Raw genomic sequence first — 26,595 nt, 5'->3', positions numbered from 1 at the left:
AATCTTTTCATTTGCCTTTGATACTAACACATGCACCACAGTTGGTCTGCGCTGCATTGAAGTGTGTGGTTTGTTTGTGGAACACGAAGGGGTTTTGAAAAAGTCTCTTGGTCTGGACTGTGCTAATGTGTTAATGTGTGAGCTATGCACCGAGATGCCTGTGGGGCAGTTTTGTCTTATTGAAATATTGATTAATTTGCTGTGATTAACTTCCTACTTTGGGAATCGTATGCATCTCTGGAGGCCATTGCAGAGGAGAAACATTACTGTACAGAAAATTTGTCCAAACAGGAGGTTTTAAATTAAGTTGCCAATGTGTACTACATAAGAAAGCAAAGAGATGTAGCAGCAGAAGTAGAAGTATTAGTCATAGAAGTAGAAGTAGTAGTATTAGCATAAGTAGTAGAAGTAGAAGAAGAAGAAGAAAGAAAGAAAGAATGTGGAGTGTTTCTATAGGAGTGCAAAGCTTTAAAGACGTGACCATGATGGACTGCTGCTGTCAGTTGATGACAGAATAAATCTTGAGGAGGCCTATCAATGGCCGCTTGAAATCCCATACTAGTCAAATATAAGGAACTAATGTTCCCTTTGGGAGCAGAGGGTCATAGGAGTTTGGATGCATAACAAATTTCAGATAAATGGCTATTTTTCCTGATGCTTCTGTGCAGAGGTCACATTTTTGAGATACTCTTTTCCCCACTGACATGTTTGCTTTAAGTATTCCAGGTTTCAAAAACAATCTTCTCTGAGTCATAATGCTACTAGTAGATTGAAAAAAAGGAGAAAAAAAAACGTGAGAGACATTTCTTGATGGGATGATATGATTCTCTCTTATCACATCGAGTATTTGTAAACTTAAAAGATGAAAGACAAGAGGAGAAGGATTTGACAGAGGAAATGCAACAGCAATAAGTAATACAAACAAAAAAACTACAACAAGGGGATGGAGTTCAATGCCACAGGCCTCCTCCTTATCGCGAGAGTAGTCATGTTTCCCCGGCTTCCATCTAACACCCACGCCTGCATGCTGTGCCTCTTCTCAGTAAAGCAAAACTCTCCAGCACTCGATCTCTGCCATATTAACGAAAGTGGACCACCACGGCGCTATGGCTTTGACCTGACCCTGCGCCTTACACGGTTACACACAGGTTCCCCCTGGCCTGATCAGTGCTCGGTGACATTTCGCTCCATAAAAATAACACAGATGTTGCAGTGCCTTCAGCCGGAGCTGTGGAAAAGCCCCCATCAGGCTTGTCATCGGCCACTAGCCGGTTATTTTCATAGCCCCTTCCCGTGGCCGTCTCCTGCGCTCATGTGACCTGTTGTGAAGTTTGACATGGAGGCCGGCGCTCGATCTCATCAGATGAAGCAGTCAAGGACTGTCTGCCGCTGACGGGTGTTAATCACTGGCCGGCCACTCGGGTTTCGGCTATTAAGCAGGCGGGCCGCCTTCAGTAATGGCCACGGGGATGTTGTTTTCACCTCGCACCGCAGATGGAAGGCACTTACATGTGACAACAACACACACATATCACAGAGAACAGACTGCAAGCGTTTGTGGTGACATCGAGCTGCAGTATCATCACCTCTGGATTTGTGTGGTGTTTATTGTGTGATGCCTGATGAAGCCAAACCCGAAATGTCAGTGGGGTTTCAGTAGACATACTTTGATATGTATTGTTAGTTTCCTTTTGCTGTGTGTATCTCACATCACTAAGCGGCTTCAGAGTTTTTATGGCAAAATTAAGGTGACAATAACATTTTGGTGTCAATAAGTCACGACTGTGAAAAAGTGGTGAATTTGACAAAACTTCTATTGTGGCCTTTGAATTGCATCAAATTATATTATTTTCAATATAAAACATTATACCAAGACTGGTCATGATGTAATCGGACCATTAACCTGAATGCAACAGGCACACCTGTATGGACTACTATTCCTGGGCTATATCTTAATCTCTCTTCATCCACGTGTGTAGGGTGTGTGTGTGTGTGTGTGTGTGTGTGTGTGTGTGTATATGTGTGTGTGTGTGTGTGTGTGTGTGTGTGTGTGTGTGTGTGTGTGTGTGTGTGTGTGTGTGTGTGTGTGTAGGGTGAGGGGTTTGGCCTCATTACAGATAATGGGGGTGGGGAACTAGTTCAAATTTATTGCCTGTGTCAGCTGTGTCAAATTTGGCAAGCTCAAATGGTCAGCTTGCAAATGGTTGGGGTATATCTAGGGGTCAGCAGACTTTGTAATAATTACAGATTTGTCCAATTTGAACACTGTTCACTGGAAAAACATAAACGATATAACCTCAAGGCTTAGAATATTTTCATTATAAATGAGTAATATATTTACATGGTAATTGTTATCACTCCATCTATTAGAACGTGTACATTTTCTCTGTGGCCAGAGGGTTTGCACAGTGCATAGTGGGGTGTGAATGTGGAGTCCAGTTGACCTCGGCAGAGAGGGCAATAGAGGAACTGTCATGAACATTAGTGTGGACCACCTCTCTGACTCCCTTACTTTGCAGGTTGCCCCTAAGGGCAATATACTGTTCTAATCCTATACATATTTTTGTTATTAAAATAGTCAACAGAGCTTTATTTTTTGCTGTTCAAAGACCACCCACTTTTCAAAGCTTTGTCTCTATTTCGGTGGGGTCAGAAAAGTGTGGCCAGTTGGTCTTTATGGCAGAGATTTTTACGATGTGGTTCAAGCTGCTGGGAGACCACCAATCCTCCTTTCACTTGGACCCCAAGGTACAGTACTGCAGCCCTGGCAGCCAAATGTACAAAGAACACAGCGGACTGGAAGCTGAAGATTAATAGGATATTATTCGGAAAGGACTGCTTCTCAGTGTGCCACCTATGTGGTTAGCATCCTCCAGGTGAGGAGACGTTACAGGCACAGACACACATCCTAGGGCCTCTGCTGACAAACGCTGTAGCGGAGGAAGGCCCTTACACGTGACAACAACACACATATATCACAGAGAACAGAATGCAAGCTTTTGTAGTGACACCAAGCTGCAGTATCACGTACCTCTGGATTTGTATGGTGTTTATTGTGTGATGCCTGATAAGCCAAAACCGAAATGTCAGTGGTCTTTCAGTAGACATACTTTCATACGTATTGGCACAGGACAACTTCTTCAGATTTCAAAAACTAGAATTTACCTCCAATGGAGTGTGGGGAACTCAAATAAAATCGCATTGAAAGGATTGAACTTTACTGAGTCTGTAAACTTCACAGTGACAATGGTCGACCGTAGTGTCACAGGTAGCCCTGGCTGCAAGGTTGTGTTGAGGAAACGGGTCGGGAGTAGGCTACCTATGCTGCTGTTGCTAGGCACCTTCTCATGAGCAAACTTCAGGTTATTTCCATCGTGGCGTTAGTGCCTGTAAAGAGCTAGTGGAGACACAAATAAATACGATCGGGTTGCAGACTCTCTGATCCGTCCGCCACTTTGTAAACTGAAGGGGAGGGGAGGGTGTCGGAGTGGGCTGAGTGGAATTCCATAACTCTACATTTCTCTCTTTCTCTGTCTCTCTGTCTCTCTGTCTCTCTCTCTCTCCCTCTCCCTCTTCCATCTTTCTTTCCCTCATTCTTTTCCTCATTTCAGTCTTTTTTTAAACTATCCACTCCCCAAAAAACATTGCCGACACCCAAGGTGTCCTGCTGGGGCACAGAGAATTCCACACTAGAGACTAGCTACTGCAAAAGCTCTCTCTCTCCCTCCCTCTCTCCCTCTCTCTCTCTCTCTCTCCCTCTCTCTCTCTCTCTCTCTCTTTCTCTCTCTCTCTCTCTCTCACCCCTAACTGCTCCCCCCTGCTCACCCCCCATACACACTCCACCACCAACACCCCCTCATCCCACCACCCAGATTACCTAGTTAGCTCCAAAGACTGAAGGAATGTCACAAGAGCTAAGTGTGTCACATTGTCTTGTTATAAAGGCCAGCATTTGTTCTAGAAGAACTTGCAATAATCAACACTTACTCAAACTTAAATTTCTTATTGGCGGAAAACTAAAGTTAAAAGGACGTTTTTATTGTTGCTTATGACATGATTATTGGTATGTAATGTACATGTGGACATGATGGTAAGTCAAAAAACTGCACCTGGGTCAATGGCTGTCTTGACATATAGACGCAAAATTGATAGTCCTGGAATTAGGTAAAGCTGCAATTCTAGTTAAAGCCGCAAACATCCGAAACCACAAATGTATAATAGGCCTAATGTGTGCTCCATTTTCTCACAGAGGACGTTGGTTTGAGGAAACTGCCATTTCCATTTTAGTGATTGAAAACACATTATCATTATGGATTGTAAATGAGCCAATTCACACACCATGTCTAGCACCAATGAATTGACCTTTTTGTCAGATCGAGAAGAAGTTTGTTCGAGTAAGCTATAGCATGCAACGTTCCAGTGATTATCTTCACAACAGTGGAATAGTTATTTACGCATGACTCACAAATTAAGACTTCTTTGTTATTGCTTTAACTCGTGAGACATATCATGTTTTCCATTACATTATACAAAAATATTGTAGATATATATACAGCGTTAATCTTCGTTTGGATTAACGAGCTAAAATATTTAGTTTGCACGGCCTAATGTTTTATCACTATGTATAGGGCTACGCCTCTGTAATCTCAGGATAATTAATTCCCAGGTAGGCCTAACCCAAATTAGGTCTTAAAAATCTTGCAATGCTGTCTAAATCAGATGCCATGATCTGACATCGCAGTGACGATAGGAAATTGTGGGCTACTTACAGAGAAACTAACGTGGCCTGTTTGTTCACTCCAAACGAAAACGCTCACTAAACTGCCAAGAATAATTTATAGTCTGGTAGGAGAAAGACAAATTGACATGATACGACTAATTGCTGGGAAGCAATACCTGTCGGCAATACCTGTCGGAAAGCGAGCATCCTGTTGGCGATAATTAGGGGAGTTGTGCTATGTGGATTCCACATAAACCAACAAAAGACGCTGGAGACTGATGATTAAAACGAACCATTGTTTTCCTATTAGGGTTACCACGTTAGCAAAAGGTGTGAGCCAAAACCCCTTCGAGGCGATAGGGCCATCTTTGCAATTCAAGGGTGGGTAAGTAGAGCAAATACAGCAAGGAACACCTTTACATGATATCCTATGCACTTTAAATACAGAGGATGATTATAGACTGAATGTAACACAAACAACATGTTAAGAGCCTGTTTAATCATCGATTAAATCGGACTCTAGCTGGGATGAGACTCCACCAGTGGATGAAATCACCATTCATAAGTCACTCTGCTGACGTGAAGTATTCTATATTAGGCATGGCAAAGTGGGTGTCAAAGATTTTACCACATTTTTGGACAAAGTTCAACAGAACGAGGGAAATGCGTTGTAAATAGCCTACCTGTCAATAGTCTATAATTTTTACATGGAGGTAGGACGAGCAATTATTTTCAGAATATCTAACACGTCCATCCTTGGAGCCCTCCCTCGACCAAGCCCTGACTTCATAAGCATGGGAGGGATCTTGGGCGAAGGCTTCTTGACGTGTTTCATTTTGGCATAGTCAGTGATCACAGCGTAGCCCTCTGGCTCCACACCAGCCTAAAACCCACGGAGACCTCCTATAGTGACAACTGCGCCTGTTCGAATAGGTCCTGACTAAGCCAGCTACTTGTTTCAAACTCAATGTTTGCCTCGAAGTTTGACCATTCTGAAGGAAACCATGCCTTTTAAGACAATCATATGATGGAACAGGACGACTTTTTAGATAGAGGAGTTGGTTTTAATATCCATTCGCTTCATACACATCTGTTGGATTATTTTTCCTGTCTGGCACATGTTCTGAAGATGTGTGTTTGAGAAGAACTTGAACTGAACGATGGTCAGCTTCATCAGAGACTGAATCAGTAAATGGCTTCGGCGACTTCACTTGCCTGAAGCGGAGCGCTCAGGTTAAGTGGGAGCGCTCTCTTTCTACAGATTTGTCAGACGTCTTCAGGCACAAAAAGTGACACTCGGATTTACTCTGCACACCTCGAGGATATTATTGTCAGAAAACCTGTCTGAGTTGAACGGACTATTGGGACAATGTATGGGATCAATCAGCACTGTTTTTACTTGTAAGTTTTCGATACAATTTTCATAAATGCCATTCAACCTCAAATAGACAAATAATAGTTGAAATAACCATGTATTTTATGTTAATTTGCAGATCCTTTCACTTCTTCGTGGTGTGGTGCCATGCACAGGTAAACACAATCTCCTACTGGTTCTGATAGGCTATCATGTAATTTTGCCCTCTCCAAATTAGGAATTTATGCTCTAGTTACAATAGACTGTGAATCTTATTTGCATAGAGTCTATCTTATAACCCTCTCAGCACGGTTTTTTTACCCTTTGCCTCTGAAATGTTTCTTATTCTGGGCAAATGCGTGTAAGCAAATAATACTTCTTTATATGGATAACTAATTTCAAGTAGCCTATGTTAAACATGTCTCATATGAATGACACAGAGAGCCTTTAGACATAGTGAAACGTGTCATTTTATTTTTCCCTTTATATTGAAAAGGGGGAGAATCACCCTTCTCCTAATTTTAACCAGTATGTGAGGGAACAGGGGACGTTGACGGACCAGCTTAGCCGGCGCCAGGTCCGAGTTTACCAGCTCTACAGCCGGACCAGCGGGAAGCACGTCCAGATACAGGGCCGGAGAGTCACCGCTACAGCCGAGGATGGCAACAATTTTGGTAAGCACAAGTCAAAATGTTGTACCTTGTTCGCGACTCTTATTCGTGATTCGTGTCTCTCTGGCTTACAAATGAGAATTTGTTCTTCATAGGCTATTTATTTTTCATTTTATAGTTTAACTGTTTTAAGAAGTAGAAAATGCAGCAGTTCCTTTGCATTTTGGATGTAGAATTTGGCAAGAACAAATTTTGTGACAGTTTGTCTATGTTTTGTATTATTATGTGTCTTTCCAAATAGATCAAAAAACATTCTACTGTACCTTTGAATCCATTCAGTGATGTTACTTTTGTGTTTGTATTACAGCAAGGTTGTTTGTGGAGACAGACACCTTTGGAAGCAGGGTTCGCATCAAAGGTGCTGAAAGTGGGCGATATCTATGTATGAATCGTCGTGGGAAACTGGTTGGGAAGGTAAGGTTTTTCCAGAAATTCCCTGTACTGGTTCTATGTCTTTCTCGTTCTATCCATTTGGTTGGCAAGGAATGAGCTTGGGCTATAAGTTAAGATATTTCCTGGCACAACATGTGCTCCTTTGCTTTGCTCATTAATTGTATGATGATAATGCCATAATGATAAGGCACATATAAAATACATATAACTTCATCCTGTCAGAGTGTGTATTCAAAGTTCATGGCGTGTAGATGACACATAGCTTCACATATTCTTTTTAAACGAGTGATGCTGGCACCACTTTCTGTGTGTCACTTCTGCATCACTTCCATGAATAGACAGGCCGTTGCTACACATCCAAAGATAATACAGTGCAATGTGACCCAGAATGCCTTTCTTTCATTAGCTGTGTGATTGGAATCATCCATAAGCCTATAAAAAAATCAGTGCAAAATAGTTTTGCTTCCTGTATTCTTGATTCCCAAACGGAGAGGAGGGTTAGCAAAATAGCTGCTGTTGTGGATGGAACGAGGGGTGCCAGACAGTTGCCAGTGCAAGGGGGAAATTCTGTTCACACCCATTCTGCGTCTGGTCAGAAGTCAACCCGCCGCTTCCTGCAGGGAAGTGGAAAAGATGTATTCAGTGCTGCTGTTCTCCTGCCATGAGAAAGAATTGAGGGAATTTGATTGTGGAGGGTCTTAAAGACACCAACGCCTATAATTTGCTATATGTGCGCACAGAAAGTTATTCATGGACGAATGACAGACACATCTTCAAAAGGTCGTCACTTTAGAATGTTTTGGGGGAAAAGTAACAGTTCTGTGAGCTTGTGGGTCACCTGTTTTCTACAGCTAAAGTAATTTCCTAATAATTATTACGTAAGATGCTCAGAAAATTACAAACATTTGATTTTCTCAAATGGATACCTTTTTATGTTGTTACTTGTACTTGTCAGCTTCAGAGATGTCTCCATTCTCCCATTTTTCTGAGAATGGAGGCAGCGCCATCTAGAGGTCATTATGGAAGCTGTGGGCACTGTTCTGGCCCCCCTCAGCCGTCTTTATTTAATGCTTGTTGTTTAATGTCTTTTTTGGCAAGAGACAGAGTAGCCTACTGTTTGAGCCCTGAAAAGAGACAGAAACACATGAAGAGAACTGTAGTTAGAGGAGCCCACACGAATAGCCTATATAAGCAATTTGTTAGCAAAGCTTACATGCGCTACCGCAACAACTTGCTGCGTCAGCCTCAATGGATCCCAGTGCACTGCACCCAGAGGAGCTGACTTTATATGCTCTTCCTTTTCCTCAGGCCAGTGGTAGAGGCAGAGACTGTATCTTCACAGAGATCGTCCTGGAGAACAACTACACGGCCTTCCAGAATGCCAGGTACGAGGGCTGGTACATGGCCTTCACCAGGAAAGGCCGGCCCATCAAGGCCTCCAAGACCAGGCAGAACCAGAGGGAGGTGCATTTCATCAAGAGACTCCACAAGGGCCCACCGCCATTCCCCAACACAGACCGACTCAAACACTTTGAGTTCATCAGCTTCCCACCGACACGCAGAGCCAAGCGGAACAGGAAGCCTCACAAAGTTGAATGACTTGGAGACAAAAGTGAACTCCTTTTTTTTTTTTTTTAAAGAAGATATGCAGCTTTATTTTTTATATATTTTCATACATAAAATGGACTGAAAAAAGAAACGAAAAAAAAATGTTGTAAAGTAGATGACTGTAAATATGGTAAGATACCAGATGAAATGTGTATGTGTATATTTAATATTACTGTGTGAGTGTTTGTGAAAAGAGGGAACATATAAAAGTTTGAATGGTTTAGACATATAATAAACTTGGAAATATGGGTTGGAAATTCTGCAATGGCTTATGTAAATTATAATTTATAACTATTGTTCATTTATATAATTTCATATTAGGATTATCATATTATATAGAAACACTGACATTTAACAACTGATAAAGCACAAGGACAGAATCATTATCTAAATAAAATCTACATTTACTCTGACAGCATGTCAGAAAATAAAAAAACAAATTATAATTGCAGACATGTGCATATTTATACCATACTATGCTTCCTTCCTTTTTTCCCTTTTTTTTCTCCATTTACACTGAAGCTTGGGCTCTGGTTTCAGACCCTGTGATCCCTCTGCAGGTGTGCTACTGTCTGCATGAATGCGTTCAATTTAGCAATTCGCCACACAGGCAGCTAATTTCCTTTCCCCTGCTTTCCCATTCTTTCCCCCCATTAACATAGTCCTTACGAATCCCATTTGAACACCATGCTGTTTGGACTGGAATTGACTGGACAGGTACATTTGTTTAGAACCTTTTGTGGTTAAAAAATGTATAAGGTTTTATCTGGCTGAAGAATAGTTTGACCCATTCCCTAATTATTCTCTAACCCAGACATGTATTTGGAGCTACTCATTCTCTGTTGGTCAGTATGATTTGAGACATGCTTATTCACCATGGTAGTTGTTAACACAGTGATTCAATGCTGTCTTCTGTAACTGAAGTGGCTCAGTCAATTTAGGCTTGCTGAGGTATAATTTTGGCATTGCGACATGCTGCATGGTGTCGAGGTTGTCTGAGGTCGTGACAAACCTTGTTTTCCCCTTTAGAGAACGACTGACTGTCTTGTTTTCTCAAGCCTGGCTCCCAGTCCGCAGGATCAGTCATCACTGTAAAATGAGAAGGGGATGCTGAATGCTGGCACATATTACATTTGTGATCTGCCTTTGATGAGGTGATTTCTTGCTGTCCTGCATCTTGTAGGCCATTTAATTGGGACTGCTATTGACCAGTGGGTCTGTTGCCTCTTCATTATCTGTGCTATGGCCCTGGCTTTAGTTTGTAAGTCCCCACAACACACGCCCCTGTCTACAGCTGCCAGTGTCTGTCACCATGGGGCATAGCAGACCAGCCGAGGGATCTAAACAGCTCACTGTGAGATTAGGGCAAGATGAAGACCCAACAATACGCTAAGCAGAGGATGTAACTTTATTGCAGCCCAGGACAGGAATAGTGACAATGTTTAACGTTTAACATTTCACAGAGATTATATTTATATAAATACAGTAGATTAATAGTTCTGACATATGCCTGATAAGCCATAATAAATGAAAAGTGAGACTTGATGGCTCTTAGAGTAATAAAAACATTCACATAAATTCTATTAGAGAATATTTGACTGTGTGATTATGTATCTGTGATTACAAGAAAACAACAACATGGGTATTGGAAGTGATCTATAGGATAATCACTCAGACAGCTGAACATAATGTACTCACTTGTTAATCCTGGTTATCAAAGAAACAGACTGATATATTTGTAAGATTATCACCTGTGATAGATAAAGAATTAGAATACAGAATTAATTATCAAACCATTGGCAAATCATAAAGTATTGTAGATGGAAATATCTTTGTCTAGATGTAAAAGTAATGGCCTTTAAACAATCAATAACAAACAAAAAAAGTAAAGTAAACATTTCATGGTCCTTTTTCATGACCTTTGATACGGCCCAGAAATGTGCTGTCTCACCATCTCTCACCCATGTGTTTTTCAAAGGATCACCACTAGATGACCCTGTTTTCACCCATGCACAATTGTCACACGAGGAGGTTGCATTGCAGCTTGGCCACACCCTATATATTACATATCCTTTCAGTGAGATACTACTTAAGTCACTAATGTTTCCATCAGGTCCAATCAGCAATGAGAGGTTTCAAAATCAAATGTCTGCAAACATCACAAATTGCAGTCGGAAGAATGTGTACTATGTTTGCTAAATGCTGATGCTGATGTTAGTAAAGTTTAGGTGAAGTAACATTAAGAATCCTTGATCAATGTCACACACACACACACACACACACACACACACACACACACACACACACACACACACACACACACACACACACACACACACACACACACACACACACACACACGCACACACACACACACACACACACACACACACATATACACACCCAGCAACCGCTACAGAGCATCGGACACCACGACCACCAGACCCAGAGCAGCTGACATTACCCTAAGCAACACCTGCTCTCCAACTGTACTTCCTGCTTCACCCAACAATACTCTTCCAATCACATTCCATTCTCACATATGATGCACATTATTGTTGCGATATTGTCCATATGTCATCTTCTATATTGTCTTCTATTGTCTTTCCAACTCAAGTCACACCTACTTTTGAGCTTCGGTTATTGTCATCAACAACAGCTGTTACACACAAAAGATGTTGTCAGAACATACTGAAAATAGATATAATGTAGAATAAAAAAATATGTATCATTACAGAAGATTTTGATGCAGAATGGTTTTATTATTTCTTATTCAATGCATCTTTATCCATTACATGATACATCTACTTCTATGTTTATGGCCGTTTTCCTTTCAGTTTGGACTTCTTTATAATTTCCTTAGATATCTACATAATAATCTAATAATGTACCTGTTCAAATGTTTAAAGTAGTAGCAGTATGTATGTATAGCATATTTGTTTAAGTAAAAAACTTGTGATAAAGATTTGACCACTAGAGTGTGCCAGAGATCCTTTGAATAGGTTTTAGTAGTTGTCATTACTAGTAGTCACCACAAGGAGCAAATAAAAGCACCTGTTTGTACAATATCTACCATGCAATGATATGAAAGAAAATAATAGCATTGTTTTAATTTAATAGTTGCAGATATACTGACAATAATTGAGACAGTAATGATTCAGTATTCAGTTACTAATCTTTACTTATTTTTGAGTGACTCCTTTTTTTACATCATTACTCCTATTAGGCTAGTCCATCACAAACAGCTAAACATTCCATTATATCATGATAGGTTTTAAATGATAAAAAATGTAACTGAAAAAAGGTCCTTCAGGATTTCATAAAACACAGAGAGTATTGCTCCATCCATAATTCCTCAGGTTAAAGTCTGATGCCTGGATGTGACTGGACTCGTCCAGCACCTTTCCTTCCATCCACGCCCTCCTCCAGAGGCTCATGATGGCTGCTCTGTGACTAGTGGCTACTGCTGTGAGTAGTGTGGAATGTCCATCACCATTAACATCACTGCTAGCTGCCCCCCAACCCCAGGAGACCAGCTGTGGAGGCAGGGAGGAACTTACAGTACAAATGCATATGGGCCCGCACCAGTGACGGCTTTAAATCCATTTAAAAACCCACGCCCTTCCCCCATCCTCCACGTCTCCACAGCACCCCCCCCCCCCCTTTCCACTATTCATTATTCCTCCTCCCCACCCACTGCAGTGCCTCTGTATTAGCCGCAGTCTCTTCGCACGGAGCAGACAAAGGCAGCAAGCATACAAAGACTCTTTTGTCATGTATCATCTCCAAAGAGAGTAATAATAGAGCTCTTCTCCACAATCTATGCAAAACATGCATATGTTTAAAGCTTGCTCATGTAGTCTGTTCACACAGCCGCAATAATAAAGCATCGTTAAAATTTGTCAGCTCTCCGTGTCTCTTGAAAATATGGCAGATGCACAGAGCCACACAAGGCTGGCAACGCCCTGTCCATGAGCCCCCCTCAGAGGAGACTACTAGAGTGGCTACTGCGGCTCATTGCTGATTTATTGAGGGGCTTGGTATCTGAGCGACTGTCTTGCTCAGGAGGGGGTGGTGAGTGTGTGTGTTTGTGTGTGAGGGGGGGGGGGGGGCAGCCATTAAAGGAACACTAGCATACACTAGCCGATGACTAAGCACAATGGTGGAGGGGAGACTGCTGGAGCAAGCATCCAGTGATTCAGACCAGGCCGGCTGAGTCAGTTGACTGGAGAATGGTGAGAGGAACTGGTGCATTTGTAACAGATGAAATCAGTAGCAGACCCCTTCCTCCCCCAACTCAGAAGAGCAAACAAAAGTGGCAAGAGATAGGAAACATTTAATGGATGGAAAACTATCTGAAAACTAGCTAGTGGGGTAACAAGGATTCATATTAGGAGGAATTACATCAGCAGAATGGCGATAACTGGAGCATGAATGGGAATTTGGCACGCTGAATCACACTGAAATGTGAATAGCGTTGGCCTGGATGACCTCTCAGTTTTCACACAGAAGGACGCAGAAAAATGCGAATCAAAATGCAAATATATGCAAAAAAAAAAGGTTTCATTGGAAAGGACTTACTGGCACGGCTCAACCAAATGAGCTGGATTGAGAGAACATAATCACTTTATTAGCTGTTGCATCATGGATAAAATACTTTCTGAGAAGATTATACTTAATGTCACCCCCCCCCCCCCCCCTAAACAGTTGAGTCAGTGCACTGCCATATTAGCTGTCAGGGCTTAATTCCCCAGTTAAGGCCCTTTTAAAGCAACACATTTGTTGACACCAACATCATCTCCTTCAGCCTTCACTGCAATGCCCCCATCCCCCACCACTACCAGTAACACAGTGCTGTGCAGTTGGTGTGGAAATGTGCTATCTCATCCAGCAGGGCACTCAGAGATTTAATAAAAGCATGGTTGTGGGGTGGAATCTGATCCTTGGTGCAGCTCTCTGGATCCCCCCGCACCCGCCTCCCCTGAGGAGAGGGGGTGGGCCGACCGCACATGCTCAGTCATAGCCCCAGCTGTTAGTCTCACAGCACCTGCTCCTCTGCCTCCCAAAGACTCCGCAGCCCCGCCCTAAAACCACGGCTAGGAGCACAGGGAGAGCTTTCACCATGCAGACACAGACAGCCAGGCTAATCTTCCCCTTTCATCAGTGCATTCACATGGACAATTGTGTGCCACCCATCACACTGTAAAACAGTGAAAATGTCTTTTACAATGGATAAGCAGACAGCGAGACGAAATAATAGCTTTCAGTTTTCAATGGTGCGTTGCTCAATATGGCTGTTCTCTCTGACATCATCTGCTCTTCGACCATTTAATTTTGAGGCGACAACACTGCTGACCTTTGATTAGGGCTGGGCTTTGTCAGCATCAGCACATGTGAGCAAAACATACACAGGCAGTGTTATCAAATGAGCTGTCATACAGAAAGACGACGCACCATTTGTGCAGCCACAGTCAGTGTTCATAGAAACACTGCTTTGCCTGTAAGATCACCCCTCCCCCCTCTCTCCTCCTCCTCCATAGCTTCTTCCCCAATCTGCCGGATATTCCAAGGCAGAGAGAGCAGGATGGAGCTGTAAGCAACGTGTGTGTGTGTGTGTGTGTGGCGGGGGGTGGGAGTGATGCTGACGGGCTGAAAAAGCTTCCTAATGTCTCCCCTCTGGGGATATTCCTACAGGAACAGGGCACAGCAGCCAGACCGTACATTAGTATGTGCACTCACTCGATGCTGGGGGCCGCCCGTCTCTCAATCAATATCAGAGACCGGCTGCCATGATACTGCACCCCCGCCCCCATCCTCCCATCGTGCTTGAACGCGAGCTCGCTTCACGTAATCGCACAAGAAAACAGAAGAACAGCGCAGGAGTCTTTGTCTGCTCCAGTCTGCTTCCTCTTTTTAAGGGGGTTTGCTTTCGTATTGTTGACACCACTGAGTCTGTGTCAGTTCTTTTCACCATCAGGCAGCCATTGCCTCCGAAGCCACTCTGCAATGACGGAGCTAAATAAATAATTCATTCTGCTGCCAGAAACAGAGGCACTGCAGCAAAGAGCTGAATCAAAGGAGGAAGTGGAATGCTAAGCCCAGAGGGCCAGAGAGAGGGGAGATGAGACCACCCTTTCTTCCCTGCTTTGTCTCCTCATTCAACCTGTCGTATATTAGACACGAACATTGCTTAAAGACTGCATTAGATATGTAAGAATGAATGAAATCTGACATGATGACTCATGGCTCTTTTCATTGTGATTAGTTTTAGGTTAGATGAGATTTTTTGAAAAGTGTATGTGCTGTATCCAGAGAGATTATGATCACGTTTTGCATTGTCAAAACCTACGGGTTCGGTTTCAGGAACAGCCCTTCATCTTTTAAAATAGACTGCCAAGCTGACCCCGTTGTGATATCTCTGAGTCCGATGAAAGTCCTTTTGTTTACTGCAGGCTCTAAACAAATTCACATCCAAAGGTGACTGTTATCAGTTCACTAATTTTAGATGAACTCATGCTCATGTAAAACAATACTCAATAAGTTATCATCGGACACGTATTTGAAGTGAGCATTCGATACACCAACCAATGATCAGTTTTCAACAAAATTATTAGAGTTGAGATGACTCATCGTGTTTGCCGTGGTACTTTCCACACTTATGAAGACTTCTTATAGCATTTCAGTAAGTATGCCAACAGCTGCTAAGCCTCCTCTGATTTGCCCAGCTTCTTTTCTGTTGGGGGGGCTTCCTGTGATGTTGCAGATGGAGAAATAGCACCTTCTGACCCTCCAAAGTCATGCCAACTGTGCCAGTACTGGCGGTGTCATTATCACACCATTCCTTCGTGGAGAAGCTATAAATAATCCACGCTGCTTCCATTCTTGTGACCTGTTTCCAAAAGAGCAACAGTGCCCGGGCCCCATGTACTGTACATACGGAAAGCCCACCCCACATCTATACTGTGTGACCCCATTTCCAGGCACGGCACCACCTCTGCACCGTTTGAAAACACTCAACACAAGTGTATCTCTCTGGACACATGAGCCAACAGCATGGTCTTTAGTGTGTGGTATGCCATGTGGCGCATATTGCAGGATTGGCTACCATGGGAAGACCTTCCTCTCATCAAAACATCCCAAAGGTGTGAACACAATATATCAGAATACACATGACAATTTCTTTGAGCAGTCAATCCTATGTTGGCAACAAAGAGTTGTGCTACATGTTTTCATGTTGGTAACAGTTGACAGACATGTAACAGCTTCTTGGCTGCAGTAACGTTTCAGCAGTGCATATCCATTTTTGGCACTATTTACATTACTGGTCATGCATTTATTCTCAATGTGACTAATAGTCTGAAAAACAAACACTTACATCTGATAGTATGTTAATGACGTAAACCAAATCATATTATTATCATGTGACTGCAGAGGTTGTTATGAACCCTGTACTCTATGCCCGGTTAACTGACCCTGTGACTGGTAATCTCCCGTGCCTCTGGATCAAGAGGCTTGCCGAGTTCAGCATTACCGGGCCCTGTTGCGAGGACAACAATGCCCAGGGGCCTAAGCTCACTGCACTGACAGGGTGCGTCAGCAGCTTGATCAACATGAAGGATATGTTGGGACATCTCCCGCACATCTCCTTTCTGTTTGACAAGAGAAATGGACTGGATTATTCAAACACTGACTAATACTTTACAGTTGTGCATATGGAGCAATGTGTTTACCAAATGTTGGATCTGCATTTACCTAGTACATTTACAGTAATGCAATTTTAGGTATTTGCCCTGAGGTACAGTGAGGTTACTGAGCTTGTACATTTGGGAAATGTCTATTCACTTGACGTTTGGTATAATTATCACCGTATTGTTACAGTCTAGACTGACTGGTTTTGCGATCTGGAGTAAAGGTGGAGCAGAGAGGGGGAAAGCCAGAGAAAATTGACACATGACCATAAAACCTTCCTGATCCTGATTTTCCCAAAGGAAAACACGCCTGAATAAGAAAATATACATGATCACCACTATTTTAATTCATCATACCATCTCAACGCCGATGTTAATGTATTTTCATCTTTTTGCTTTCCTTTGTCATGGTGTAGCTGTGCAAGATATTCAGCAAGGAAGTGGATACGCAGAGGTAAAACGAGTAATTCGTACATTCGTTGGTCATTTGAGTGACTAAAAAGCATAGCCAATAAGCTTGCTTTGAATATTTTTTAACGGGCCGTCGCGGCACTGGGAGCCGTGGTTTTTACACGTTAACCAACAGAGAACGTACGTCCAAGCACGCGTCATAGCAGGGGCGGGTGCATGGAAGTGTACTAATAAGAGCCGCCGCTTGCCGCGCCTTAAACGAAGAAAGGAGAGACATTTTGGTTCATTGAAACGTTTTACCATCTAACGACAAAATGAGGGAAATTGTGCATCTTCAGGCTGGTCAGTGTGGTAACCAGATTGGTGCCAAGGTAAGTAACTCTGGTTTTTGTTATCGATATATTGTAATTTGTCTCTTAGATAGAGCAATGAAAAAAAATCAAGAGGCTTCTTTCATTACAGGGTGCAAGTAAAACTCGTTTCGTGATCCTAACATATGACCTCAATATCAACCATGGTGGCTTTTTTTGTGACTATCAGGGCGTAGGCTACTAAATTATATATATAAAAAAATATCCCATGTCCCACGTTTTAGGCTAATGCCAGTTAATTTACATGGATTCGTATTATGACGAAATATCCTGCAACTCAAAATTGATGTATGCTTATGATACCGAAATATAATCAATATGTAATTCATATGGCGATTGGTTTCATTGTGGATATACCGAAATCGTTTGGGATTTTCCTGTAACAAAGCCAGAAGCCGACAGTGTGGCAAAAGAGGAAATCGATTCATTGACCCAATTTTCATAGTAAACCTTTTGCATTTTAGTCCTAGTTAACTCAATATATTGCCAGATTGGTGAAAGATTTGTTAAATATCCAATGGAAAAAGTCCCTCAGTCAAAGCTATTTCAAAATATACATTTATGAAAATGTGTAAGGCCTGTTGGATCGTCATTGCAGTTGCGCGCACCGCGCCTTTGGCGGATGTGGGATGTGCCGGTTGGCTGTGACGTTGACCTGTGATGAATTTTCAAAATGATATAGCGCGTGGATTTCAGCCAACCAGTGCGACTGCCGCGCGCGGGAGGGAGTTTGAGTCTATTTCGCGCTCTCTCGACATACGTTTACCACCAACCAATGACTTGCTGTAAGCCAGTGGTTTGAAAAACATGCCTGGAATGTTCTAGACCAAACGACTGCTACATTCCTTGCATAAGGCGGCCTAATAGTAGGCCATCCTTGTGGTAATAATATGGTCCCTTTCCACGTCCAACAATTCTCTAGGCTCGGAATTGACATTTGCAGGTTCTTTTAATTGAAGTATTTAGTGAATTTGTGCATTGAATATGTTCCTGAAAGATGGCGCCTGGAAATAAATATCAACATTCTCCTTTTCAGTTCTGGGAAGTCATCAGTGACGAGCATGGTATTGACCCCACCGGAACTTATCATGGCGACAGTGATCTTCAGCTGGACAGGATCAATGTCTATTACAATGAAGCATCAGGTATGAAGGGATTTTTTGATCTATTACTCTCTTTTGTAGTAACATGATGAAATGAGCCAATAGTTACTATAAAGTTCTCGACTAATAACTTTGAACTTGTACTTACTTATCCATTCATGGTTATGTTACACAGGTGGCAAGTATGTGCCCCGTGCTGTGCTGGTGGACTTGGAGCCTGGAACCATGGACTCCGTAAGGTCTGGACCTTTCGGACAGGTCTTCAGACCTGATAACTTCGTCTTCGGTATGCACAGATTTCTCACTCTGATCTGCTCAAATTAAATGCTGTAAATGTGATAATGCATTTACCATGCAAACAAATCAATCTGATGTTTTTCTTTGCTCCTTTCTTTAGGCCAGAGTGGTGCTGGTAACAACTGGGCCAAGGGCCACTACACTGAGGGAGCCGAGCTGGTTGACTCCGTGCTCGATGTGGTGAGGAAGGAGGCTGAGAGCTGTGACTGTCTTCAGGGTTTCCAGCTCACCCACTCCCTGGGTGGTGGTACTGGCTCCGGTATGGGCACCCTGCTCATCAGCAAGATCCGGGAAGAGTACCCCGACCGCATCATGAACACATTCAGCGTCGTGCCCTCGCCAAAGGTGTCGGACACAGTCGTCGAGCCATACAACGCCACACTGTCCGTGCACCAGCTTGTAGAGAACACAGATGAGACCTACTGCATTGACAACGAAGCCCTGTACGACATTTGCTTCCGCACCCTCAAGCTCACCACTCCCTCTTATGGCGACCTCAACCACCTGGTGTCTGCCACCATGAGCGGAGTGACCACCTGCCTCAGGTTCCCTGGCCAGCTGAACGCAGATCTGCGCAAGCTTGCCGTCAACATGGTACCATTCCCCCGTCTGCACTTCTTCATGCCCGGCTTTGCCCCCCTGACCAGCAGGGGGAGCCAGCAGTACCGCTCCCTCACCGTGCCTGAGCTGACCCAGCAGATGTTCGATGCCAAGAACATGATGGCTGCCTGTGACCCACGCCACGGTCGCTACCTCACCGTTGCTGCCATCTTCCGTGGCCGTATGTCCATGAAGGAGGTGGATGAGCAGATGCTCAATGTCCAGAACAAGAACAGCAGCTACTTCGTGGAATGGATCCCCAACAACGTGAAGACCGCTGTCTGCGACATTCCCCCACGTGGCCTCAAGATGGCCGCCACCTTCATCGGCAACAGCACCGCCATCCAGGAGCTGTTCAAGCGCATCTCCGAGCAGTTCACTGCTATGTTCCGCCGCAAGGCTTTCCTCCATTGGTACACCGGAGAGGGCATGGATGAGATGGAGTTCACCGAGGCAGAGAGCAACATGAACGACCTGGTTTCTGAATACCAGCAGTACCAGGATGCCACCGCTGATGAGGATGGCGAGTTTGAGGAAGAGGAGGGTGAAGCTGAGCTGGCCTAAATGTTCTCTGTAAATATCCTGTCCCAGGCTGTACAATTCACTGACCTGTCAGTCCTTTCCAAAGTCCAGTATTTTGTGTTCTGTTTTTATTTGTCACCTGCTGTTTTCATTCCTGTCTGTACAGAAACAAGTAATTAAAAAACAAAAAAAACCTTTCTTACAAAATGAGTTTGTGTGTCTGTCAAAAATGTTTAAAATGAATGAAAGCCCAGGACTTGATATAGATTTGTTATTTATTTAGAAAAAAAAAAAAACATATTAGAGTCCAAAACCAAGAATCTTTAGCTGATCAAGTGGTAATATGGACCTATGTACAATTACTGATTATAAAGGCATTTGTAGGTTTTTATTCAACATAACAATGTAGACTACTGATTGAGGACACTTGTGGCTGTTCAAGCCTGCACATGCTAGTAAATCACCTCCTGTGAGTAGCCTACCTCAGAGCCTTGAGTAACTAAAGTAATGCAGATTCAACTAGGCCTGGGCCTAATTTGAAGAACAGGTTGACGTGCTACTTCCTGAAATTTGATCCGAATCACATGATGAGCTAAGTGGCACGTTAACCGGTTTAAAAAAAAAAAAAAGGCGCGATATGTGGCAGAAGTCAACAGGACCGTCTGCTTGTCAGTTACTTCATCGCGGTCACTGACTTATTTCCTGTTGACTGTTGTGACACACTCAGCGCTCATATTTGATACTTTGTGAAGAAAGCCACGTCCCAAAAATTTGGAGTCATTTCACACTTCCAGAACAATCTACTACATGAACAGCAGAGGACGCTAGATGACCAGCCTACTAAAATTCAATAGACTATTGGCAGGGTTCACCCAACCTAGTGGCTGTACTGATTTAACAATTTAAAAAGAATGCTATTTCTTTGATTGGAAACCACATAAAATGAGCTTTATGTGTTGCACGTAATCTGACATTACTTACTTATTTACTTTTCAAAATATTTTTAAAGTAAAAGTGGCTCTATAATATGCATAAATAGAGTACAGTCATACACATTTACATTCATTCAATAATTCATTTTTGAGAAGTGGTTGTCTGATTCCAAGACATCTCGGTTGTAAAAACAGTCTCTATTTATGTATCCCTGAACACAGTGCTCTATACACGTTCACCCCATTCTTCTTTTCCAAAGGAAGTAGGTGAGAATGCCTGTGGTCAACAGTAGTAAAGTCCAGCAGCATACTCTTTTCACTTGACCTTCCAAGCTCTGTTTCACCCCAAATCGAGATATAAATCCAGACTGAAAGCAGAAAGACAAAATGTTAATATACTGCTAGCACACATCTGTATCACAAATCACAGTGTCCAAACAGTTCTTAAGACTGAGATGTCATTTGGTACCCGAAGATCAGGGGTAGGTCATTGGTGTATTAAAATGTTCCTTTTTTTTTTTACTTTGATTTCACTCTAACCAGTACAAATGTTGAAGAAGGCATTTACCCATCCCCCGTGTTCCCTGATCTCAGGACAGATCACCCTCTCTACGTACGCTCCCACACACTCCTGCAGCTGTGGTATTACGACATCCATGCCGTTGTCATGGCAATGCAGGGCCATCTGTCCAGCCAGCACATACACCGACAGCACAGCACTCCAGGCCAGGTCTCTGCGGCGCCCGCCCGGGGCCATGGTGCCAAAGTGCTCGTCCAAGATGGCCGTGAGCATGGGGCAGGCCGTTCTCTCCGTCACATCCTGGAAGACACGCGGCCAGCGGCGGAAGAAGATGGGAAAACGGGTGAGGAGTTCGTCGCCGGCGTGCCGCAGCGCGGATGCCGGCAGACAGGGAGGCGGAGGGAGGTCCCCGCCGGGCGGGGTAATCACGTAGGTAAGGTAGTCGTAGGCCATCAGGTAGGCATCTCTGATCAGAGGGTCTGGGCTGTTTCGGCCACGGCCCCCTAGTGGCTCATCTGACAGGCCCATGGCTTCAGTACTTCAGAAAGACAGGGGCCCATCACTCTGAAACAGCAAGCAACAGACAATAATTTTGCAAGAGCGTTAAAATCAAGCTCTTTGCATGGTCGGATTCTTCAATGTCCTTTCGTCAAACTGATGCACTGATGAACAGGGACGTCACTTGAACTGAAAGACAGTGCCGAAACATTTTCATCACACCTAAAAAGGGCTTCAATGATTTGGTATTCATTTTCTCTCTTGCAATATTGCTGATTATATTGCTATAATAACACTCTAGGGGACTGATATTGCCAGTCGCGCCCCCAGAAAGTTTTAACGAGTGGCCAGATGAGGCCATTGCAAATCTTAGGTTGGCACACCAAAACAAAACCAAATCTTAGGTTGGCACACCAAAACAAAACATTAGGTATTGAGATGAATAATACCCACTGTAAAATATCACATATATTAGTCCTTTGAGGCCTAAGCTGTTTTCAGTGTAATTTTACAATTAAGCTCTTATCTAGGTCATTCTTGGGCCATATATGAAGAGTTTGGCTCCAAAACACAATATCCTCCATAGTAATACCTTTTTTTCATTAATCAATCTTAACATTTGTATTTCAAAGTAATTTTAGTGGAACTGTAATTGGGTTAATGATATTTGAGTTATCTTTACTCAATCAAAACAGCACAACTGCACTTTTATTGATTTTACCTGAAATATGGGATCAAAAAGTATACTACACTACTGTATACACAATCAAATAACATGTTATTAAATGTTTTTAAAACGGATTTATGGTATTTTGGAAAATAACTGCATATAAATTCAGTTTCAAGACAGTATAGGCTTCCCATATCTGGGGAAGTATGATGTGCTTGCATACTGTATATCCTCTCTGTCTTTCTATCAATGGAAACTATTGTGTGCCTCATGACTGTTTTGCATGCATGACACCTGATGCATGCCTAGACACATCTATTCAAATGCACAGTTGATCTGTGCTTGTCATAATCAACTTCAACCAAGTGTATTATTTAGGGCTGCTATTACATTAGAATTTCAGCCCAAAGTTGGATACAATGTAGACATTTGCTGCCATTTCAAAGCCAGATTACTCAGAACGGCTTACTTTACAGAGGAATGAGTCCTATATTATCCTCCTGCCTGGTAATGTCTGCTGTTTAGTCTGATATATGCCATTCATACTGTTATATGATATATGTCATTGGCATGTGTAGAGTGAAGCATTCGCGAGATATACCACCGAGAGTAATGGGTGCAAAAAGATGGACGATGGATGTGTGCAGAATGGAAATCCCATGTTCTCAGGGTTGCCAACTCTCACGCATTCGCCATGACACTCACGATTTCAGCATCAATCTCACGCTCTCACGCAGAGGCAAGCAATGTCACGCCAAAATCCATTCTTATTTTTCTTCAACGTTCATTATCAGTTGGTGACTTGACCACATGCAGCAGAGAGCATTGTGTAGGCAGTAGACGAATTTAAGGCATGTATAGGCTCTTTAGATGAACTGCAGGGATAGGTCTAATACCTGACTAACGTTCTCAGCGCAGAGAAATTATCTGCGGATAAAATGCGCACCATTCGTCTCTATCGGATTGCTCACGAAGTTCTAGTCACACTGATATGAATGACACTTGACAGAGCACAATCTTTTCGATGGTATTATAGACCTACTAGTTGCTGTGATAGACGGATCGCGAGAAAATCAACGTGAATTTAAACTGTTGATGTACTAAATAATTAATTTGTATAATTAAGCCATTACCGAGTAATCCCGTTTTTAAATTTCACAAGGTTTTCTACTTGTTCTCCAACTTCAGGCTGTATGCGCCCAAAAATAATGAACTAGGCTACTGCTCTTCCACTTATTTGTTTTTTTGACTACATAGAAAACAAATTTGGCTACTTCCACATAACTTTAGGGTAGCCGAAAAGCATGACTGAAACCTATCACTCTCTTAAAGTAACAGGCATTAAATGACAATACAGATAAATGTAGCCTAAGTGAATATGACAATTGTGTCAAAATCTAAAATCAATATGAAATAGTCAACTTCTTATGTATTTTAGCTAATTACGCAGATCATAAATAATGTAAACTTAATATGAATTTCAAAATGTTTGAAATACAAACATAGATATGAAACCACCTTTTCACTGAGTGTGTTGGGGGCTTGTGATGTCTTTGTGATCTTTGTGGGGGGGCTCCCAAATCAAATCAAGAAAATATCAAAATTCTTGACTGATTATCAATATCCAAACAATTGTGACACTACATTTCTTATCATGTATTTTTCATTGACTATGGCTCCTAACTGATACATGAGATGGATAGGCCTAAATATATGGATGGATTGATGGATGGTTGGTTGGGTAGATAGCCTACTGTACAGAACATCTACACAGTATTATTCTGTAAATTACCTATTATTTTATTGGATGTGAGTTGTATCGGTCTACAACACCACTACAAATGACATTGGGAAAGCCATACTGGCCTATATTTTATTCACCTGGTTTAGCAACTACCAGATGTTTATGTAGTCTATGGTCTAGGCTATGGGCCCCGTGTGTCTGGCAAGGGGCCTGCACTTAAAGATTGTGCTGATACTTCGGCACCCATTTTTTTGCGTGGCCCTCAAATAAGCCAAATGCCCCCCCTTTAAAATCTCACTCCAGCCAAAAACCCGAAGTTGGCAACCCTGTGTACTGTATATACAACGTTAATGGTGCTCTAAGATCTTACTTGGTTTGTAAACTAAAATATTTGTTGTTACATACTGTACAGCAATGTAGCCTAGGCTACATCTCCTCCCAATCTGCTTGCTGACTGTCCTCTGAATACACTGCCCCTGCTCTAAACAAAAAAAGGCCTAACGACGTTCCTGAGTGTACATATTTATTTATTAACCAGATAGGCTACTGTCACTACATGCAGCAACCAGAAGAAAATACTAGGCCATACTAAGCTTTTCAGGGAACTCCATGTCACCACCACGGCCATGAAAGCTTATCAAACCAGCCGACTCACCGTAGTCCAAGGCCAGTGCCTTCATGCCAAAAAGGAAACACAAAGAGGATTAGAGAGCAGGTGACAAAGCTTGTGTCGTTTTCCCCCCAAAAGCAGCCGTAGTCGCCTGTGGGTCACCGCGCGTGTCTGTTCATGAGCACTCGTTCCGCACAAACATGCTAAATTTAGCGCGGGAGTTGCAAACTGACACTAACCCCCTAACTCTAAGGCTTGCAGTGCTCCCTGCTACCTACCACTCATATAATCTGTTAGCTCTGTCAAGCTAAATATAAACGCCAATAAAGCATAAACCTGTCAGGTTAATTAACAACCAACTTGTAATGCTATGACAGAGCAAAGGTAATGTGCAAAGATCGTCTTGCCTCTACACAGTTACTATCAGCACTAATGTTTCTTTCACTTTCACTTTCCTTCCCATTTTTGCCCTGAACATTTGAAGACAGGCTCTACTACTTATACTAAGCAATTGCTTCCTGAAACTGACTTGTACATGGCTCTCTGAAGCTGACTTGTTTTTGCCTCCTGAAACCAGAAACTTGTTTGTGTTCTTTTAATGCTTAAAGGTCTGTAATCACATCAGAAAATAGCGTAATGACATGCAGGATAAGGGCTAAGGAAGTCATGTTAGCTTGTCTGTATGATTTGATTGCAGTGACACATAGCCTATTGTCAAAGGTCTATATAAGTAAACACAATCAACTCTAATACTGTAGTGCTGTAAAATGTCATAGGCTACTGTGTAACTACTCACTGTGCTTTGATAAAGACTATAGCCTCGGAGATTTGAAATTAGAATTAGAATATTGTGTAATAAAACATTAGAAATTAGAATATTGTGTAATAAAACAACACCAATCCACATTCACACACAAGAGTCTTCCTTGCCCCCACAAAATATAATAGTCTAAAATGTGAGCTTACAGTTTGGCTCATGGGTGTAAAACCAAAAAGATTCATTCCATTCTCTGCAGTAATAAGTCTACACCACAAGGTGGTAGCCACACACTGCTAAAATGGAAAAAAGTAATTCTACTCACACCTATCCGCCCACCCACACAGACACAGACACACACAGAGACAGACACACAGACACAGACACAGACACAAACACACACACACACACACACACACACACACACACACACACACACACACACACACGCAAACTAACACACACACTCATGCAAACACACAAGCATGGGATGCATTGAAATGTGAAGGCAATTGTGATACATATTGAAAAAGTGAAGAATACAATACTTCATATGTTGACAACACAAGTGATGTCAATGAATTCATCTTTAATATTCTGAATTAGCTTACCAAATGCCAGATGTATTAGGTAGGTCTCTCCATGCAAGTGTAATCAGAGTTGATAAATGATTAGCTTCAGATGAGAGAACTTGTAACAAAGGGGGAGATTTTTCAGAGAACGTAGTTGTTTGTCCATGATTCTTCACACAACACGTTCTTTGGTTAGCCTTATGAGCAGAAATCTAAAGCGCCAAGAGGCAAGTATGTGTCTGTTTTGACTGCTTAAAGGATGAACGATTTTAATTTTCTCTCTTATTAGGTTTGTGAATCTGTTTGAAATCCACACCCTGACCCACAAATGGGAACCTATGTTTAACATGTTATTCCATTTTTTTTATGGCCCACTGAAGACCAGGTATAATTAAGATCTTTCCTCACTTGTGTTATGACTTGAAGTGTTTACTCAGTATCATGACACTCAGCTCACTCTTAGGAGGCCCAGACACAACTAATGCAGTCAAAAAAATCAGCGGGGATGATATTGGCCGCTCAAGCCTACTTTTGCCAATTTCGCTGAGATTCTC

The 26,595-nt window shown here is 42.4% G+C and overlaps 3 protein-coding genes across 3 annotated transcripts; 2 read left to right on the top strand and 1 right to left on the bottom strand.

The window, feature by feature from the left end:
- Window positions 1-6,089: 6,089 nt before the first annotated feature.
- fgf17 (fibroblast growth factor 17) lies at window positions 6,090-8,737 on the top strand. The gene is made up of 6 exons (XM_062544142.1): window positions 6,090-6,121; window positions 6,214-6,250; window positions 6,571-6,748; window positions 7,053-7,159; window positions 7,879-7,881; window positions 8,447-8,737. Exons 1-6 carry the CDS (start codon window positions 6,090-6,092, stop codon window positions 8,735-8,737), a joined length of 648 nt encoding a protein of 215 aa, XP_062400126.1.
- An 8,292-nt stretch (window positions 8,738-17,029) lies between these two features.
- On the top strand, window positions 17,030-19,945 carry tubb2b (tubulin, beta 2b). Its single transcript, XM_062543193.1, has 4 exons — window positions 17,030-17,216; window positions 18,253-18,361; window positions 18,495-18,605; window positions 18,717-19,945. Exons 1-4 carry the CDS (start codon window positions 17,160-17,162, stop codon window positions 19,778-19,780), a joined length of 1,341 nt encoding a protein of 446 aa, XP_062399177.1. The 5' UTR covers window positions 17,030-17,159; the 3' UTR covers window positions 19,781-19,945.
- A 56-nt stretch (window positions 19,946-20,001) lies between these two features.
- Window positions 20,002-25,113, bottom strand: bcl2l16 (BCL2 like 16). Its single transcript, XM_062543194.1, has 3 exons — window positions 24,758-25,113; window positions 21,239-21,754; window positions 20,002-21,038 (listed from the first exon to the last, which is right to left on the bottom strand). Exons 2-3 carry the CDS (start codon window positions 21,716-21,718, stop codon window positions 20,907-20,909), a joined length of 612 nt encoding a protein of 203 aa, XP_062399178.1. The 5' UTR covers window positions 21,719-21,754; window positions 24,758-25,113; the 3' UTR covers window positions 20,002-20,906.
- Between the last annotated feature and the right edge of the window lie 1,482 nt (window positions 25,114-26,595).

Source organism: Sardina pilchardus, chromosome 8 (genome assembly GCF_963854185.1).
Source record: "Sardina pilchardus chromosome 8, fSarPil1.1, whole genome shotgun sequence".
Classification (NCBI taxonomy): domain Eukaryota; kingdom Metazoa; phylum Chordata; class Actinopteri; order Clupeiformes; family Clupeidae; genus Sardina; species Sardina pilchardus.
The sequence above is the reverse complement of the archived record's forward strand: the minus strand, read 5'-3'. Positions and strand labels throughout refer to the sequence as shown.

Excerpts from the sequence above, each read along its gene's own strand:
- fgf17 (XM_062544142.1), top strand. The coding sequence starts at position 6,090 with ATGTATGGGATCAATCAGCACTGTTTTTACTT. Across the intron at positions 6,251-6,570 it reads TGGTGTGGTGCCATGCACAG|GGGGAGAATCACCCTTCTCC; the intron begins GTAAACACAATC and ends TATATTGAAAAG. Across the intron at positions 6,749-7,052 it reads CGAGGATGGCAACAATTTTG|CAAGGTTGTTTGTGGAGACA; the intron begins GTAAGCACAAGT and ends TTTGTATTACAG.
- bcl2l16 (XM_062543194.1), bottom strand. The coding sequence starts at position 21,718 with ATGGGCCTGTCAGATGAGCCACTAGGGGGCCGTGGCCGAAACAGCCCA. Across the intron at positions 21,039-21,238 it reads TCAGGGAACACGGGGGATGG|TCTGGATTTATATCTCGATT; the intron begins GTAAATGCCTTC and ends TTCTGCTTTCAG.
- tubb2b (XM_062543193.1), top strand. The coding sequence starts at position 17,160 with ATGAGGGAAATTGTGCATCTTCAGGCTGGTCAGTGTGGTAACCAGATT. Across the intron at positions 17,217-18,252 it reads GTAACCAGATTGGTGCCAAG|TTCTGGGAAGTCATCAGTGA; the intron begins GTAAGTAACTCT and ends TCTCCTTTTCAG. Across the intron at positions 18,362-18,494 it reads CTATTACAATGAAGCATCAG|GTGGCAAGTATGTGCCCCGT; the intron begins GTATGAAGGGAT and ends TATGTTACACAG.